The sequence below is a fragment of the Babylonia areolata genome, chromosome 9 (assembly GCF_041734735.1).
Source record: "Babylonia areolata isolate BAREFJ2019XMU chromosome 9, ASM4173473v1, whole genome shotgun sequence".
NCBI classification, from domain to species: Eukaryota; Metazoa; Mollusca; class Gastropoda; order Neogastropoda; family Buccinidae; genus Babylonia; species Babylonia areolata.
In genome coordinates this window covers 44,211,886-44,232,636 of record NC_134884.1, presented here as the reverse complement: position 1 = coordinate 44,232,636, position 20,751 = coordinate 44,211,886, and the positions used below count along the sequence as shown (strand labels likewise).

The window sequence follows — 20,751 nt, the reverse complement described above, 5'->3', positions numbered from 1 at the left end:
TAGATATATAAAGGAGACTCCAGTCCAGGTTTATCATGAAAAGAAACAGCTCCATAGCCCATGGTAAGTATTTATTTATTTACCTTTCCAGATACCTTCACGTGTTTAAGGTAGCAGTACCACCCAGACTGAAACTTTTTTTTTTATTGTCATTTTTGGTATATGGTCTTACTATTGTTTTATTTTTATGTAACTGGCCTTGGAGTGAGAAAATACATCAGAGATGATGTAGAAGGACTTCAATCTTGCAGAAAACAATTTTTAGGTGTCTTTAGAGCCAAAAATACAGAATGTACACGACGTGGATATGAACATTGCGTTATTTACTTTTCCACTGATTGACACAAATCTGAACATTGGAGAGTTTTCAAATTTCTACCAAACAAAGAAAATGGATAGTTTTACAACATAAACCAAACAGAAAGCAGGTAAGGTTCTTAGAATTTTTCTTGCGGTTGCACGCATTACAAGAAAAAAAAATGTGATGAAAAAAACACACCACATTTTTTTTTAAAGTTTAACTGCACAAGAGAACCCCAAACTGAGGTCCATGCAACAAGCCACAGTGTTAAAAAGTGAGGAAAATCTGAACAATTTATCTCAATTAATTCTCGAGATACCATTGGAAAAGCATAAAAACGCTAAAACAAAAAAAAAATCGCAAACTTTTGTACCCCAAAAACAGACAATTTTTTCACGCCTTCCTTGTCTTGACACCACTCCCTGCACTAATGCCCCTTCCCCTCCGCCTCCCCACCCCCAATTCATATGGTAATCCTTCCTGTCCATCTTGAGCATCATCCAGGGCCAGTCTTTGTTGTCTTCAGGCTGTTCTGGCTGTATTGCAGCTTGTATTTTGCCACAGAACGCAAGAAAATGTCTTACATACCCTGAAGTTGAGGCCAGATACCTAAAAAAAAAAAACTATGAAAGTAAGACCCCCACCCCCACAGCCCCCACCCCACCAAAAAGAAAAAAGAAAAAAGAAAAAACCTGTGTGATAACTTTGAACCTTTTCTGCATCAGTCATTGTAAGTAGTAAATTCAACAAAACGATTTTTGATGCCAGATTGGGTGGTACTAGTACCTCAATCAATTCAAAAAGGCACAATCACGACTACGACAAAGAGAGTGATATTAAAGAGGAAATTTCTAGTGCAGATTTTCCAGAAGGCGGAAATACTGCATGTTTATAACAGAAAGAAGGTGATTTGGGTTACACCATCCTAGAAAGCGTGCACATGTTACCTTCACATTTCCCCTATCTCACTCTCTCCAAAGTATCCTTTTTTTATACAACATTTTTTCCTCGTCTTTGCCCACAAGTGAGTCAAAAACCGCGTTTAGTCCTATGTTTAACTCTCGTTGATATGGATTCTGTCTTTGTCTTGTCTTGTCTGTCTCTCTCTCTCTCTCTCTCTCTCTCTCTCCGTCACACAGTTGGAGCTTGATTTAATTATACGTTATGTTTTAGGACTATAGAACACTTACGCACTCAGACTGATACGCTGTAAAATACTATTGTGGACCATTCTATATGAGGCAGTTGGCCTCTAAATGAATTAATCATCCGAGTCTGAGCATGAGACAAAAACCCTCTCTGTGTCTTTCTGTATCTCTCTTCTGGAATGCTTGTTTACACCACTCATTCATGAAGGGCCTTAGCATAACATTGAATAAAACATCCGTATCTCTCTCTCTCTCTCTCTCTCTCTCTCAGGCAAACACATGCACGCACACACATACACACACACACACACACACACACACACACACACACACACACACACACACACACCATTCGCACACACACATACCTTGCACTACAGGTGCACGATTCTTTTACGGCATCGAGTTTCAGAGAATCATCCAGCTATGGGCTGACGAGAGGAAGAAACTCCAGTTTTATATATCACGTGGACGCCATGAAAACCAAATAACCTTCTGCTACACAACAGAAAGCCCGCTTGTTCAACACAATGCAATAAAGAAAGGGACTCAACAACAAAAAACAATTACACAGAAGGCAACAACAAGTGAAAGGAAAAGAGGTCCACTCCATTACGACTCTCAATGAAACGAAGGCAGTGCTGAATGACCGAGGCATCACAGCACAGCACTAAACAGAACCCCCGGATTCCAGACACGTCACAACTGAAGGCCGTGACTTCCAGAAAGGGGTTGGTGGCCCACAGGACGTCTAACATCCACACCTTTGTAAGAAGCGAACACTTCTCCTTCCCCGTCTTCTTCGTTCGTGGGCTGCAACTCCCACGTTCACTCGTATGTACACGAGTGGGCTTTTACGTGTATGACCGTTTTTACCCCGCCATGTAGGCAGCCATACTCCGTTTTCGGCGGTTTGCATGCTGTGTATGTTCTTGTTTCCATAACCCACCGAACGCTGACATGGATTGCAGGATCTTTAACGTGCGTATTTGATCTTCTGCTTGCGTATACATACGAAGGGGGTTCAGGCACAAGCAGGTCTGCACATATGTTGACCTTGGAGATCGGAAAAAATATCCACCCTTTACCCACCAGGCGCCGTTACCGAGATTCGAACCCGGGACTCTCAGATTGAAAGTCCAATGCTTTAATAACCACTCGGCTATTGCAACCGTCGAGAAATGAACACAAAACAGGTCTACAGTTCGAGTCTGGTACGAGCCGGAATATTTTCTTCGTCTTCCCCACTCCACCCCCTTCCTCCCCCCGTTCCCCCTCCTGTCTTTCACCTGGATGTTGAATGGTGGTCCACGTGATCCATACGATGTCCTCGTTGTCAGCTTGAGGTCCCGAGTGTATCTACGTGCACTTTGCGTTTTACTTTGTTTCATCTGTCGGCAGGGATGAGGCCGCGGTTTTGTAATTCGGTATGAAAATGCTACATCACCTTCAATGCTACATCACCTTCATACTGTAGGTAAAACTTGTAAGATGCTGCCACTTTTCACCCCTTCTTTCAGTCTGGTTTCAGATTGTAGTCTCGCCGGGAAAGGGCGGGTCATCAAAACGTGGACAACAACGGACACAGAGCAGAAGAGTGGTGATGGTGGCGGTGGCACTACACGACGTACACACACACACACACACACACACACACATATATATATATATATATATATATATATATATATATATATATATATAGATAGATAGATATAGATATAGATATATATATATATCGAAATGTAAGGAGGGGGGCGTGCGGTGAGGGCTCCGGGCCGGGTGGAGGCTGGGGGGGGGCATGACTAACAAAGTGAATAGGTATCTGGGCACAACGCCAGTACAGAGAGAGGGGGGGGGGAGAAGAGAGGAAGGAAGGGAGAGGGATGGAGAAGAGAGGAAGGAAAAGAGAGGGGGAAGGGGAGGGAGAAGACAGGAAGGAAGGGAGAGAGGGGAGGGAGAAGAGAGGAAGGAAGGGAGAGAGGGGAGGGAGAAGAGAGGAAGGAAGGGAGAGAGGGGAGGGAGAAGACAGGAAGGAAGGGAGAGAGGGGAGGGAGAAGAGAGGAATAAAGGGAGAGAGGGGGGAGAAGAGAGGAAGGAAGGGAGAGAGGGGGGAGAAGAGAGGAAGGAAGAGAGAGGGGGAAGGGGAGGGAGAAGAGAGGAAGGAAGGGAGAGAGGGGAGGGAGAAGAGAGGAAAGAAGAGAGAGGGGGAAGGGGAGAAGAGAGGAAGGAAGGGAGAGAGGATGGAAGACAGAGCGAAGAGAAGAAGAGAAGGTAGAAAAAAGAAAGGGGGGGGGGGGGGGGCGGAGTGTGTGAGAGAGAAAGGAGGTAGTGAGAAGGGTAAGTCAAGATGGGGAGACACACAGACAGACAGACAGAGGCAGAGACAGGGACAGAGAACCAGAGAACGAAGAGAAGAAAAGAGGGAAGGAGGAGGAGGAAGAGGAGTAAGACAGACTCATTACCCAGATCAAAAGACAGCCAGAGGAGAACGATGGCCGGGCTATCAGATCAGGGCGGACAACAAAAGACAAACAAACAACAAAGAAACACAGTACAAAATTGAAAAGGGGCTTGAAAAGAAAGAAAGAAAGAAAGAAAAAAACAACAACACACACACACCAAAGTTCCACAGTTCCACCTAAGTTCTCAAAGGATACCCAAGTAGATGGAAAGACTGGTTTTATGTCATCACCCTAGTCACGCAGCGCTCCCCCCCCCCCCCCAACACCCCCCCCCCCCCATCCCCCTAGTCCTCCCCTCATCCTCTCTGTTGCCTGCCCCTCTCTCTCCCCTCCCTCTATCACCCCCCTCTCTCTGTGTGTCAAACGTACATATGTAGAGGCTTTGAATTAGGTTGAGTAGGTAACAGGCGGACGGCTGCGATGGAACCGATCGCGGCGAACAGGTTAAAGTAAGGCAGTAAAAGTGGAACCAAGCCAGATGAATCACACGGGCATGTAAAATTGATAGCACCGGTCACAGAGACGACACGCAAGACCTGGACCGAGCAGGATCAAATCACGAACAGATTTTCTTCCTTTTGCTTTACTTTTTTCTTCGCTCTTTTTTGACTCACTTGTGTGAACAAAGTGAGTCTATGTTTTAACCCGGTGTTCGGTTGTCTGTGTGTGTGTGTGTGTGTGTGTGTGTGTGTGTGTCTGTGTGTCCGTGGTAAACTTTAACATTGACATTTTCTCTGCAAATACTTTGTCAGTTGACACCAAATTAGGCATAAAAATAGGAAAAATTCAGTTCTTTCCATCTTGTTTAAAACAATATTGCGCCTCTGGGATGGGCACAAAAAATTAAAAAAATGAAGCCTAATTATATGCAAACTGCATTTACTGTTATATTTATATTTTTTTGTATTCTCTAAACTTGGCACTTTGATCTGATATTCTGACCCAACAACAAGAGCAGTCATTATTATCATTTTTTGTTCAAACAGGAACTTCTTTTGCTAAGCATGGACGTTTTATTTATTTTGCAAACGTTTTGGTGCAGATAGTAAAAAAAGGGAAATTACTCTGTAATTAATGCTAGGGAACTTAATTTGCTTTAAACTGATCTTTCTCATCTTAAACATTACATTTTGAAATTATACTCAATACATAAAAAGCTGGGTTTGGGTGTGTTTTTTTTAAGTGTATCACGAGTGAGTCTTGAAGGCCTTGCCTCTCTTGTTATATTTTTTCATGGAATTTTTTTTTTTTAACAGATTTACACACTCACCAACTAATCACAAACAGTCGATGGAAAGGGACAGCAGTGGGGCCCAGTAGGATTCGTCATTACAGTCTTTATGGACTTACAGCCGAAATACAGAGAAACTGGTAAGAGAGAGAGAGGGGGGGAGATAGAGAGAGGGGGGCGGCGGACTGGAATCCATTGAAAGTAAACGCAAACGCAACACACACACACACACACACGCACACACACACACACACACACACACACACACACACACACACACACACACACATGCACGCACGCACGTTAGTTTTGAGCGCAGTGGGTTTGGTTGTCAATTCTGACTGGTTGTTTGCGTTCCTCCTAGAAGAGTGGGGAAGGCGTGTGGGCTACACAGGACAGGTCCGCTAATGAAATAAGTTCGTTTGAGCTGTACGTCTTGCATTCTTATCTATTGTATTCCACAATTAATCATGGACCTCAACATTGTAAGTTCAAAATCCTTTTCTGCCTCGCATTTCTTTTAAAATATGTTACTGGAATATACAGATGAAAAGAAAATATCACTGATGTCTAAATTATTGAAACAACATATAAAAACAAGAGAACTGGATGTTGAAACATAAATGTCTCTGTCAGTGTACAGTTGTCTATGTTGGAAACCTACTGCACTTTACTACACTGTAAATTGTATTGTACAGTATTGTACTCTGTTGCATTGTATTAATATTTTGCGACAACAGTTCTCATACGTGTGCCAAGTACACACTGCACACGAGACCTCTTTTTTTCGTCTCATCCGAATGACTAGCGCCCAGACCACCAACCAAGTTCTAGTAGTGCAGGGAGAAAAAGCCCGGTCTATGTGTGGGACACGAACCCGTGGGCACTCGCTTCTTAGGGGCATTACTTCTGGGCCACCGTCCTACAGGCTTTCCTAGTAAACAATGGGTATCACTGCCACTACTGCTACTTCTGCTTCTATTGTTGCTGCTGCTGCTACTGCTACTAATATTACTACTACGAAAAGGAAGAAGAAGAGTAATACATAACAACAACAACAACAATAATAATAATAATAATAATAATAACAACGATGATGATGATAGTAATAATAATAACAACAAAACAATAACATTATGCCGACACTGTATTTCCTGTCGTGGCTGTGATTTGCTCTGAACTCGTGTGTGAATTTTATAATAAACAAGAGAGGCAAGGCCTTCAAGATTCACTTGTGATACACTTAAAAACAAAAAAATCCAAGCTTTTTATGTATTGAGTATAATTTCAAAATGTAATGTTTAAGATGAGAAAGATCAGTTTAAAGCAAATTAAGTCCCCTAGCATTAATTACAGAGTAATTTCCCTTTTTTACTATCTGCGCCAAAACGTTTGCAAAATAAATAAAACTTCCATGCTTAGCAAAAGAACTGTTTGAACAAAAAATGATAATAATGACTGCTCTTGTTGTTGGGTCAGAATATCAGATCAAAGTGCCAAGTTTAGAGAATACAAAAAATATAAATATAACAGTAAATGCAGTTTCCATATAATTAGGCTTCATTTTTTATTTTTTTGTGACCATCCCAGAGGTGCAATATTGTTTTAAACAAGATGACTGGAAAGAACTGAATTTTTCCTATTTTTATGCCAAATATGGTGTCAACTGACAAAGTATTTGCAGAGAAAATGTCAATGTTAAAGTTTACCACGGACACACGGACACACACACACACACACACACACAACCGAACACCGGGTTAAAACAAAGACTCACTTTGTTTACACAAGTGAGTCAAAAATTAATCACTACTTTAAGGATCTTCGGTCGTGTGTGTGTGTGTGTGTGTGTGTGTGGCGTGTGTACGTGGAATTAGATTATTAGTTGCAATGGTGACTGTGATGATGTTAGATTATTGTTGTTGTTGTTTGTATCATTAAATCATTATCATCATTACTGTTAGTGGATGTGGCAGCAGTAGCAGCAGTGTGTAGCAGTAGTAACAACAACATAATGTTGTTGACGATGATGATGTAATGATGATGATGATGGATGCTGACAATAACAACAGGAGTGGTAATTCTTGTTGTTGTTATTATCATTATTATAATGATCATTATCATTGTTGTTGCTGCTATTATTGTTATTATTAAACAGTATCATCATTGTTAGTAGTAGAGTTGTAGCAGTAGTAGTAGCAATAATAGTGGTAACAACAACATAATGTTGCTGATGAAGATGACGTGATGATGATGATTATAACAACAACAGGAGCGGTTAAAAAATAAGTCTAAAACAACAACGACAAAAAGCAATAGCAATAACAAAAATAATTCATCCTCATCATTATTACAGTCATCATTGTAACTGATCATCAAATTCAACATGACACACGTCACACACACGCAACCGAAGATCCTCAAAGCAGTGCTATAATATTTCACACACGAGTTCAGAGCAAAATAATCACAGCCATGACAGGAAAAACAGGGTCGCCACACTGCGCGAGACGTTACGTGCTGACAACTAGAGTCTGCATAGTTTCTTAATTATAGTCCAAGGTGTTAATTATAACATGGCAGTTCTGAAAAGACAGACCGACAGACAGACAGAGAGAGAGAGAGAGAAGGAAAAAAATACAAAAGGGGGAGGGGGGTGGCGGAAGGAGGGAGAGGATGTGCTGAAAGAGGGGGTGTGTATGTGGGGGAGGTGAGGGGGTTGGGTGGGGGTGGGGCGGGAAGAAGGGGGGGAGGTAGATACAAACCAGTGCTCGCTATTTTAGACCTCCTCTTTCTATTCTCCAGTCTTACTTTTTTTTCTTTTTTCTTTTTTTCTTCTTTCTTTTTTTTTTTTTTAAATTAAAGGTGGGGTAAATAAACGAAACATAAATAAAATATAAATAAACTAAACTAGATGAAATAACTGGACATAAACTAAATAAAATAAATCAAAACGAGATGTAAAAAAAAAAAAGTCCAACACCAAAGATAACCACAGTGAAAGCACATTCATAGTGCTTGCAGACAGGGAGAGAGAGACAGGTACAGGGTGGACTGTCAGAGAGAAAGAAATGTGGAGAAAGAGACAGACAGAGAGAGAGCAGTTGACAGAGAGAGAGGGGGGGGGGGGGGTGTGGAAAGAGGGAGAAATGTTACGAGAGGTGACACAGACATGTCTTCAATGAGAGACAAACAGCAAACAGAAAATAGGCAACAGACAGAAACAGAGAAAGATATATACAATGACACACACACACACACACACACACACACACACACACACACACACACACACAGAGGGAGAGGTATAGAGAGAGAACAGTACAAAGACCACCACTGACCAGGTCGGCATGCCCCTCCCGGCATTCTGTCTGGAAACGTAGCTGTCTCTCGTCCAGCGGTCTGTCTCTGAAGCCTGTGTACCGCACCTGCACACGTCACATCGCCTTGCATCACGCCACAACACGTCACATCACAGTCGTCATCACATTACGTCATTGCGCCTTACGTCACGCCATGTCATGTCATGTCACATCACAATCGTCATTACATCACATCACTTCTCGTCACGTCACATGTCATCAACCGATTCATGTGTACCGCACCCATGAAATAAATTCATTGCCAGTCGAAAAAAAAAGGGTTTTTTTTTTTTAACCCCAGTCGAATGAAACATAGAATGAGTTAGAAAAACAGGCCATATTCTTCATTTTTATAATAATACTAATAATACTAATAATAACAATTTCCATGATAGAAAAAACTGACAAAAAATCGCCATTCACGGGATCTATACAATGCAAATATGCGCGCGCGCGCTCACACATACACACACACACACGCGCGCGCGCGCGCGCGCGCTGTTCTACTCATTCACAAACCCTTTCTATCACATCCATCGCTCGATTCTTCTCAGCAAGAAATTTAAACGGACATACTTGGTTTAAACATATTATGTATTTTTCTGGGTGAAATAATAAACAATTGGTATACAATAATAAACAATGAACAACAACAAGCTTTGTTCAACTCACTAATATGCACATAATTATTAGAACATATATGAACATATTTCGTGGTTACTATAAAATACAACAAAAAATCCGAAAACTAAAAAAAAAAATTTTTTTTTTTTAAATCGATGATGGCTTTTAGACAAGCTTTGAACTCAACGCATTATCCATTATAATTACTATTATCACATTTTTCAACGTCATACAAACATTGACATCACATACATGTTTATAATGACTACCAAGTTAAACCGATCTCTCAGTCAAAGAAGGCTACTCACTACTCATGTTGATAACGGTACTGAACTGCATTTCGAACGGCTTTGCAGTTTTAGTTTCAAGGTTTCAAAGCGTGGGGGGACGGTTGTGCAAGCCCGTGTATTTCACCACGTAGACTGATTCTCATACCAGCTGGTGTATCTTTAAAATTATTGTCGGAGAAAAAAAAACAACCAAAAAACCTCCGCAGTTTCAAATCATGTGTAGTCTCTTTTTGTTTGTATGGTATGTGTAAAAGAAGTATGTAGCCCATGTAAGGATTCGAATGTCACCATATGGCATACAAAATAATTCTTTTGCCTTGCCTTGCTATAACAAAGCATCGCTCTGTGTGAAAATCTTTTTCACTTCTCCTCCACCAGCTACCAGATCATGTTGTCAAATGCAGTGCAACTTCTTTGTTCGGAGTTTTTTCCTTTTTTTTAATTTTTTTTATTTTTATTTATTGTTGTTCTTGTTGTGTTGGTTATCTCCGCATATATGATTTGTTTCCTGTTTCCTTTTTTTCCATTTCCTTTCTTTTTGTCAACACATTTTGAAAAAGACTTTAAAAAAAAAATTGTATTTATCTGTCGTCAGCACCCCCCTCCGCCCTTCTTTAAAATGATGTTCGTGAAGTGCAATCCGAAGGCATAAAGGATGTCCATTCAGTACCTCATACGAAAGGTTACAATACACACAGCATATCATTCAAGGTCGAGAACAGGAAGGGGGAAAAATAAAATAAAATAAAAATGTGGATCCGTGCAACGATCGACTTTCAGTGCTCCGTAAAGGTCAGCTCTGTCCACCAGTTCTACACTATTCCGTTTCTTGTCGCCACTGCCTCGTTCATTTCTCTCCTTCACGGTTTATTATATGGTATATTTATTTCCAGTCTGCGAGTTCTTCAAACCGAAATTTTTACACAGTCATACGAGTCGCTGAAAGAACACGTCTATAAACGCTAGAAGTAGAAGGCCTATATTTTTTTTTAACAATACATTTTTAACGATAGGGTTTGTTTTTTTATATACATATTTTTACGATATATATTTTTTCAACTGTAGAGAATCTTACAACTAACATTTGTTTCAACCGTGTACCTTTCTTCTCGTTTTATTTGGTTTTTGTTTGCTTGTTTGTTTTGGGTTTTTTTGTTTGTTTGTTTGTTGTTTGTTTTTTGTTTGTTTGTTTTTGTTTTTTTCGTTTTTGTTTTCTTTTTGTTTTTGTTTTTTAAACCAGCTTTTCACCAGCACCTGTCCACCGAGTGTCAACTTCGAGGACGTTATATTCATGCAATTCATTTCCGGTCTTGAAGAAAACAAAATATTATTATATCATATATGGCACAATTTCTGAACTTCGGGACTTCTGTGTGTATGTATTTACACTGTTTGAAAAAAAATATTTTAAAAAAACAAAACAAAACAAAAGGTGTTGACAATTGCTTGAACTCTCCCGCTCTTCGTGCTGTTCGCATTTTATTTCTGATGGTCGTCCTGTCCTGATGAATACAGCGTGAATCAGTTATGATAATGATAACAACAACAACAACAGCAATAATACTAATAATAATAACAACAACAACAACAATAATAATAATGATAATGATGATGATGATAATAATAATAGCCTTAAACCTGCTGTGAAACAACCCAAACAGCTTTCACGCCATACTTTCACACACGTATGTATAAATCAGAAACAATAAATACATGTATATAAAAGGCTAGAGACACTTTTGAACTTAGAAACAAAAGACGGAACAACAAAACAAAAACAAAAACAAAAAAGAGGGGGGTGGGGGGGGGGGGGGTATATGGTGGAACTATTTTGGAAAGAAGTAGGTTTATGTGTGTGTGTTTTTTTGTTGTTGTTTTTTTGTAAAGACCAGACTTTGATAAAGTGGGCTGTGTACAACATCTGACGTGTCTTCACACCACAAAGGGTTCATTCACTCCACACAGTCGGAGGACATGTTTCAGGGCAAAGGATTCAACTCAGAATGTCATGTACATTTTTTTTCCCTCGTTATTCCCCTGGCTCTTGAGCGGCACACACAGTGATGCACGTGCACTGCAGCGAACCAGTCTGAAAATCATTTCGGTCGTGATTCGAAGTCCTGTTTCATCTTGCTGTCGCGTTTGAGTAAAATGTTTTTTGTAACCTCGACTTTGTGTCCTTCCCTTCTTGTACAAAACAATACAATTGGAGTGATGGCCTAGAGGTAACGCGTCCGCCTAGGAAGCGAGAGAATCTGAGCGCGCTGGTTCGAATCACGGTTCAGCCGCCGATATTTTCTCCCCATCCACTAGACCTTCAGTGGTGGTCTGGATGCTAGTCATTCGGATGAGACGATAAACCGAGGTCCCTTGTGCAGCATGCACTTAGCGCACGTAAAAGAACCCACGGCAACAAAAGGGTTGTTCCTGGCAAAATTATGTAGAAAAATCCACATCGATAGGAAAAACAAATAAAACTGCATGCAGGAAAAAATCCAAAAAAAAATGGGTGGCGCTGTAGTGTAGCGACGCGCTCTCCCTGGGGAAAGCAGCCCGAATTTCACACACAGAAATCTGTTGTGATAAAAAGAAATACAAATACAATACGTCTTTATTCAACCGACCGGAAATTGCTCGAGCATCCACACGCTCGTCATTCACACCAACAATGTCCCAGCCCATGTTCTGACCCGAAGCACACAAAAACATGGTATTGGTTGTATCAAATTGTCAAAAAACTGAACACAATTTGAAATCAATCATCAAGAAAAATAAACGGTCTCGAATTTTTGGCAGTTCTGTTTAAAATTTACAACAACAACAACAACAAACAGACAGTTCACTGAAAACAAAGCAACAACAAAAATTTTTTAAAAAAACAAAAACAAAAACAACAACAAAAAAACGGTTAAAAATAGACGCGAATCATTGACCATCTTGTTTGGCTCCGTTACCAACAATCTTCTTTAGCATGCACCAACGATAAACAAAGGAACGCATCTGAATGGAGGACCTGAGCTCGCTCACATGTTTGCGACATTTTGAATTCAGGGCTTCTTCTTCGTCTTCTTTTTTGTTATTAGTATCATTTTTTATTTATTTTTTAGGCAGTTGTCTTAGAAATTTGTTTTGATTTGGTGTGGAGGTTTTCCGTGGAGAGCCATTTTAAAACGTTTGTCATAAACGTTTGTTGAATGTCATTGATGTTATAAAGGGCTTTGGCGTCTTCTCTTCCTTGTCCTTCCTATTCATTCGTTCTCCTTTCTCCGTTTCTTTCACCGCCTTCTAACCCTCTTTATTATATCCTCGGGTCTCGGCACTGAAAGGATGTTCTCAGACAAAGCAGCAGCACTGCTGTCTTTGTCGCGCGAATTTTATTTTGCTTGCACTTTCTCCGTTTTGGGTTGTCTATTTTTTCAAATTTTCATTTTCATTTACTTATTTATTCATTGATATTCCCGGCCTTTGTGTTGATTGGTTGCGTGTCCATATCAAACGCAGTCCACTGTCCGGTTTCGGGAAACATGTACACAGGATACGGAAAGCAAAAATGTGGCGCTGCTTGAACTGTGCCAAGAAGCTCTCTTCCCGGGGAAAACGTCCCGAATTACACACAGAAAAATCTGTTGCTATTAGAAAATAAGAACTGCATAATGCAAATCAGTATAGTACAGTAACCGTTATCAAAAACAATGACGAGACTCGTTGAGCCTTATTATCAACACTGATCATAGTGATTTATCACACTGTGGTGAACGTCTACGCAACCAACTCGCTAGCGTCACAACCATTTTCTGTTTCTTTTGTTTTGTATCATGTTTTTCTTCGTACTATTAAACGTTTGACCAATGCTTATCATCTCTGACTGAAACCACTGAAAGCGCCATGTCCATTTCTCGGCAGACACAATTCAGTCTGCTTTGTTTTATGACGACCTCGTAGAAATGTACTGACTTCCACCATAGCGAAACACGTTTAATATTCTATTGCATCAACTTATCTGTTTCGCGATTTTCAAATCATATGCTTGCGAGACATGAATGGAACAAACTGCAATGTTTGTGAACATTACTGGGGATTACTAACAATGGCAGGCTTGTTTGAGCGTTACCAACTGATGTGCAGCATTCCGATGTCTGCGAATATGTTCCTGTGATTGAGACATTTTGTTAGGTCAGTGTTTAGTTGTTGTTTTTCTCTGTTTGACCATCGGTCATCATTCTGTGCATTATGGTCACGTATATGTGTATATATATATATATATATATATATATATATATATATATATATATGTGTGTGTGTATATATATATATATATATATATACATAAGCGCTGTACTTCTATTCTGGAACAACCTTCCTCATCATATCCGTGCATCTAATTCTATTTCTGCTTTTCGCTCATCACTAAAAACTCATCTTTTTAACAAACCTATCTATAAGCACTCTCAGCTTCCTTGTTCTCCAATACCACCCATATCAGCTCACTTTGGATGTATGTAGAGTGGGCGGGGGAGAGTGTGTGTGTGTGTAGGGGGGAGGGGGGGGTTCTTGAGAAAGAGTGGTCATGAATGTTTTTTGTAACTTGTAATATTTTTTCTTTCATGTAAAGCGCCCTGAGCTCTTAGAGAGAAAGGGCGCTATATAAATGTACATTATCATTATCATATTATTATTATTATTCTAAATATTCATCTCTGAATGCGCCCATCATTTACCCTATTTCCCCAGCTCATCATACAACCCCCTGCCTCTCCTCTCCTGACTTCTGGTTTCAACAGCAGTCAAGTGTGAACATTAAAATTTTAACCAGAAGTCCAGTCACCAGTGGACGGGGCATTAAACACCTTCCTTGTCTGTGTTCCCTGTGCAATCCTGCCGCGTGTTTTCCATTGTCACACACACAGTTGTATGTACACACAGAAGGTTAAAACCTTGTTTGCTGTGCTGTTTTATCTGTTAGTTTGTTTTGTTCTAGAGGGCCCTGCTTCGACATTAGCAGTTACATAAAATCAAGAGTGTAATCATCATTATTAGATATGTCTGGATTGTGTAATATAACAAATGCGAAATATGGTGGATAAAAAAAAGAGAGTCGATGTTTCTTCTTCTTCTTTTTACATCCTGAAATACAACTTAAATCAAAGCGACATGATGGTATTTCGAATTTTTTTTTCCTCATGACTACAAGTTTCAATGCCCACGACAAACAGTTAAACACTTACTCATATATATATATATATATATATATATATATATATATATATATATATATATATATATATATATATATATATATAATATTCCCATCCTTTCCCCCACATTCCCCATTGTATATCATAACATGCCCTGCTCATTCATTTCACTTGCAGAAACAAGAAGTGTGTTCATGTTTTCGATTTGGTATTACCCTCTTCCCACCCTCTTTCCTTGTATAGCCCAACAATGCATTGTTATTATCGTCATCACATCCTGCAACTGTCAAAATTACATTTTTATGTGACCGCCCAGGTTCATGAAAACACCCAGAGACACGCGCGTGCACGCGGAAAATACACGCACGAAAACATTGATACATACACAATCGCACGTACGTACGAGCGCGCACACACACATTAGTGCGTGCATGTACACAAAGAGCCGATGTCTTAGCTCAATGAGATGGATAATTCTTTATTCTCTCATTCATTTTGCAGTCGATGTTAACACTGCCTTTTTTGTGAAACGAGTTTAAAACATTATCCCTCTGCAACCAACACTCGGAATTGGCGTGTGATGTCATGGACAGTTCACTGAAAACAATTTATTTGCACTGAGGAGGCCGTGAATTGTTAAAGCGTTCAGTCACACGTCGGAACAACCTACAGAAGACCTCGCTTGCACAATGAGGCAAAAGGTGTGAACTTTGGCTGCAAGACTGTTCTGTTGGCCAATGATAGGTGGTGCGCCTTTCATTCTATACATCAGCCTATCGCTTGTTCTTTTTTTCCTTTTTTTTTTTTTTTAATTTTTATTTTCTGCTCACTGGTATTTTTGTTGAATGCCATTTCCGAGACACAACCTCGGCATACACACACACACACACACACACACACACACACACACACACACACACTGATTATTACATCTTTTTTTCTTTCTTTTTCTTTTTTTCTTTTTTTTTTCTTTTTTTTTTTACTTTTTCCGATTTACATGAAATCATATTTTCCATGAGAGTCGACCATACACATTAAATGTTAAATTCTCTCCTTTTTTTCAAATTTTACAATACATTAACAGTTACAATACTGCATGTTATATCTTTTAATATTTATTATCTTACAGCATTAGAAATTCCCAATTTAGGATTGTTAGAAAAGTAAACGAATTTTTGTAATTTGACTGTCATATGGAATATTTCTAAATATTACATTTCAGGCACAGAAAGTTAGAATTTAGGAAATGATGCTTCCAATCTCTCAAGCCTGAAATTGATAGGACACGGAGGTAAACTCCACACTTCTTACATCTCACTTTGGTTATATATGAGGTAACAGACTTATCACAAACACAATACTGTGTGAGAAATAACACTTGGTTGAATAAGAGGTAACAGACTGACTACAAACACAAGGAATAAGATGAGTTTAGAATGTTCCTGAATTTAAAAAAGCCTATGTATGCGGATGACAAAGAAAATTGGCGTGAGATAGGGAAATGGAGTCATCAGAGATATCAGTTTAAAATCAACTTCTGGAGTCGATATCCATGCCAAAAAAAAATAAAAATAAAAATAAATAAATAAAATAAATAAATAAATCTTCTATACAGTCATTTTTCTTCCTCTCTCACACAAAAAGTGTGCGTGTGTTGTGTGTGTATGTTTCATGCAATATTGTGTTTATTTGATAAATCTATTTTTGCTATTGCAGTCATGTATTGTGTAACTTACATACTGTAACTCTAAGAACGCCATAAGGCATGTTAGGTGAAACTCACAAAATAAGCAATATCATTTTACTCGAATAAAACCCTGGTTAAATCAAAGAGCACACTTGTATCTTCGTAGACTACACCGCATCACTTCTTTTCATTTTATACCCAGAATTAAATGCATGCTTTTTTGTGCGGTTTTTTTTTTTTTTTTTTTTGTTTTTTTTTTTTTTTTTTGTTTTTTTTTTTTGATAAAAGAATGAAAGGGGAAAAAAACACGAATGCTAAACTGTTACCAAGAATAATATGAATGCTAAACGATTATTACCAAGAATTACACGAATGCAGAATGGTTAATCGTCAGTTACAAAAATTTACACAAATGCTACATCATTACCCAACAAAAATATACGAATGCTGATTTCAAATTGCTACCACGAATTACGCAACTCCGGTCGACAGCACACATCTACATTTCAAACTGACATCGGCGTGTTTGCACGGAGTGTGAGAAAGATCTTCATCTGCATTCACATGACCTTCATCGGACTGGCCGTAACGCATGTAGTCCTGCGTTGTACAATCTGAACATGTTACGTCGATGAGAATGATAACAAGAAATTCTGAGAAATTATTATCTGTAGCGCTGTATTCAAGTGAAAATCAGTGCGCGTGACAGTGCTTTAAACGACGAATTACGCCCCGTTTAGGCTGACGGGCGTGATCGCCGCTGTTTGGGAATGGCGGTAAAGTGAGTGTGGGCGGGGATTTATGTTCTTTTGACTGTGCACAGTTCGTGCATTATGATCACGGTACAGTGACTTTAAGTGCACGACTTTGGTCTTTGAAAAGATAAGTCGTCTGTCCTGTGAGCCAACAGTCTGGCGGCTAAGTCTTGCCCACTGTCAACGATGATAGTGAAATGATTTAAATGAAAGGGATGGGTCCGAAACAGTGATTCCGAAGCAAGGGGCTATTCACTAAAATTCCGGGCATGTTCTTTGATCGCTGCATGACATGATGGTGATATCGGTTGTATAGTTCACTTCGCGGGACCGGCATTGTGCTATCAGTCACTCCAGTTACTCAGCCCCCTGCCCTTCATTTGACGGTTTCGGAACGTGCATTCTGTTCATTTTAATACTTTCTCGTTTTCATCGCTTTATTTGTCCAGTATTAAGCAGTTAAAAAATCTGGTGCTATGAGCTGGGTGAGTGTCAGCCCAACACTGAATCACTGAGTGAGACCACACTGACCGATGTTAAAAAGACAACAAATCAGTTTTCAGAAGAGCTGTGAGATGAACACCAACTTCATCCCATTAAGCAGACAGCAGAGGAAGATATTACAACGTACATTACTAAGGGGGTCAGGGACTAACTCGGTGTTTCTTACAGAGTCCGGCAAAGCAGTGGCCGCCGATAACCAATTAGAAAATATTCTATTTTTTTCTCAAGTACAACACTTAGTTCTTATTTTGCGATCCTTAAAATCAGAGCAGATAAATCAAAACATGACTTGACAACACTTACATGTAATACACCGTTATCCGACAGAATGTACTGTATACTTAACAGTTGTTCAACACTGACTCAACTTGAGTCACTTTTGTCGACTGAGAACATTGTCACTCCGTCATGAAAATGTTGTGTTGGTCAGTAATAGTAGTAGTGAACTACTACTATTAGTTGTATTACTGCAATAGCAGCAGCCTATCGCGGCGTTTATCCCAGGTGTATTACGAAGTACACCATTACTGTCAATATTGTGATGATCCCATCATTACAGGAGTGCCGTCCGTACGCCTACACCGAATTCACATCGCCTCGTTGTATAGACCCGATCATTCAACACATTCCACTGGTGGGTGACACTGGGCACACACCCTCATAACACACACAGGAAGGAAAAAAATCTTACCGTCGGATGTGTCAAGACTTTACCTTCAACACGGAATTCACAACACACACACGTACACACACAATACGTAGCTAGTAACAAAAGCAATGATCCTGTTTAAATGTGTACAGGAAATCTGGCGGCGAGTTATAATCCTCCACGATCCTCAAAGGCACTGACCAGGGAAGAAGCTGACCAATACCCTAGTTGGTCAGTGCAGGCGCAGCGGTCTTCAAATCGCAAGTACCGGTATTCCCCAGTCTACACTCCCTTCACCGTGTCACAGCCGATTAGCAGAACACACTCACACACAGGGCCGAGCCCAAAAACCCCGAAGCAGTCGGCATAATGCGAAACTTACCTCACATTCACGACTGAGTTTCCTGAAGATTTCGTCGTTCTCAAACTTTGCTCTTTGATTTGACACAACTCTGGGCATTTTCAATCTGTGTCTGGTCTTTAGTTCACAGCACAGCGTGCTTGGTTCGAATGGTAACATGCTTCTGCTGCCACTTCATTCATTCGTAGTACACAACAATCAACGTGACTGGGCAAGGAAAGCAGCTGGCCTCTGATTGGTCGGCTCATTAGTGTTCGAGATTGTTCCGGACGCTCCCGAATGCCAAATATGGGCATTTGCGGCACCTCGATCGTGAAACGTCATAAAATTATGCTAACAATGCGGAACACGGTCACAGGGATTCGGTTTCACATTTACGAGGTCTTCCAAATATAGAATATTCCGTCAGCGCTGAATAATTCATGCTTTCCGAAGGCTGCCGAGTGTCCCTATTTCCACGAGGAGGAGGCCACCGCGTGCTTGCTAGCTTACAATTTTTACTACGAGCCACGGATTACGCGCGGGGCGAACGCGCGGGAACAGCGTGCAATGCCCCCGCTCCGCGGAGCGCGCAGGGCGAGCACAGCCCGTGATTCGCTCGTGCCATCGACGACAGACAGTTCGAATGCCCACGGGTGACTTTTAAATGTCAATGTTCACTTGGAAAACAACAATCAAAATGTTGACAAGTCGGTCCCAAGATGTGGGCTGCAGGACATGACAGATGTGAGGGTGTTTTCGTCAAAAATTCAAAACAAAACGCACTGGGAGTTGTGGGCTTGAAACTTCGTGGCAGAAAAAACTGAGCGGCTGCAGACCGAGGTAAAAAACGAGAACATAAATCAACGAAAGCACGTCGATGTACAAACACTAAGTTTGGTGAGACACGACAAGACAACCGACACATGACAACAAAACTAAAACAAAAACAAATGTCGATATGTTTGACAATGGGAAATGTTTTGCAATTCTCGCCTCCACCTCCACCGCTACTCCCGTCAGTTTTGTTGCTTTTGGCAGTTTCACTTTTCGCATGGCGCGGGCAGTAATGTACGTCAGTTCTGCAAAATTCTTAAATTAAATGGATGTGAATTTTACTGATAAAACTGTGACATGGCTGGGCCGTAAGTGTGAATGTGCGGTGGAGGTGTGTTAGAATCTGATCTGGAAGGTGGGTGGCCGGGTTGCCGGATGTCAGTATAGGATCATCGAATCAGTCTCCTCTTGTCACTCCGTCACTTGAACTGCCGCTATGCTCAGTCAAACTGGAAATCGTACTGTTGACCTGAGAAAAAAGAACGCCCACCTAACACGATACTGAAATGGCGCACGGATATTTAATGTTGCCTTCATAACTGAACTGATAGCATGTGTGCGCGCCGGTGTGTCTGTGTCATGTCACTCCTCAGTCACGTGTGTGTGCACGCAGGAGTGGCAGTCACACACACACACACACACACACACACACACACACACACACACACACACACACACACTGACTCACACACACACACACATACACACACACACACACACACACACACACACACACACACACATATATATATATATATATATATCAGTATATATAGAGACAGACAGACAGACAGAGACTGACAGAGAACTTTCTCTTTTGGATTTCGTCGGTTTTTATCGTCTTTGTCGCCCAACATTTTTCTCTACTACCCACGCCGGATTAATCAACAACAATTTGTTGTGTTCAAAAGCCGGTGTCAGCGGAGAAACCGTACACCCACCCCCACCCCAAAGCATCCTGGTAATAATTTGAAACCAGACCTGCCTTGGTGCGCAGATCACTGTACTTGCCCACTCAATAATGGCTTGGCGCAGCATCGGTCTTCCCAGCTTTAATTAAAATCATAGATCCTGCAAGAAAAAGAACAAGACGAAAGGAAATAAAAAGAAGAAAAAGAACAGAAAAAAAAGGGTTAGAAAGTCGGGGTGAATCTCGAATCTATTGAAGACGAACTAATGGCAAAATTAAATGCCTCCAGGTTTTCCATTTCACACCGTCATCATCCTTTGCACAACTTCTCACGCCACTGATTCAGAAGGCGATGGCATCGACCTCTCAGTGGGGAAACTTGTATTAGAGTCTAGCTCAATAGCTCCATGCTGGTACCATCAAGACTTTTTCCTGGTCGGCGTCAACACTCGC

The 20,751-nt window shown here is 40.5% G+C and overlaps 1 protein-coding gene across 1 annotated transcript in view; it reads right to left on the bottom strand.

Annotated features, from left to right (window-relative positions):
- LOC143285889 (core-binding factor subunit beta-like) overlaps positions 1-18,792 on the bottom strand; it is a 111,684-nt gene extending 92,892 nt beyond the window's left edge. The window contains exons 1-2 of the mRNA XM_076593334.1: positions 18,594-18,792; positions 8,487-8,573 (exon numbers count right to left, since the gene is read on the bottom strand). Coding sequence (XP_076449449.1) covers positions 8,487-8,573; positions 18,594-18,731 — 225 coding nt within the window. The 5' untranslated portion in view covers positions 18,732-18,792. The remainder of the gene's footprint in view (positions 1-8,486; positions 8,574-18,593) is intronic.
- Between the last annotated feature and the right edge of the window lie 1,959 nt (positions 18,793-20,751).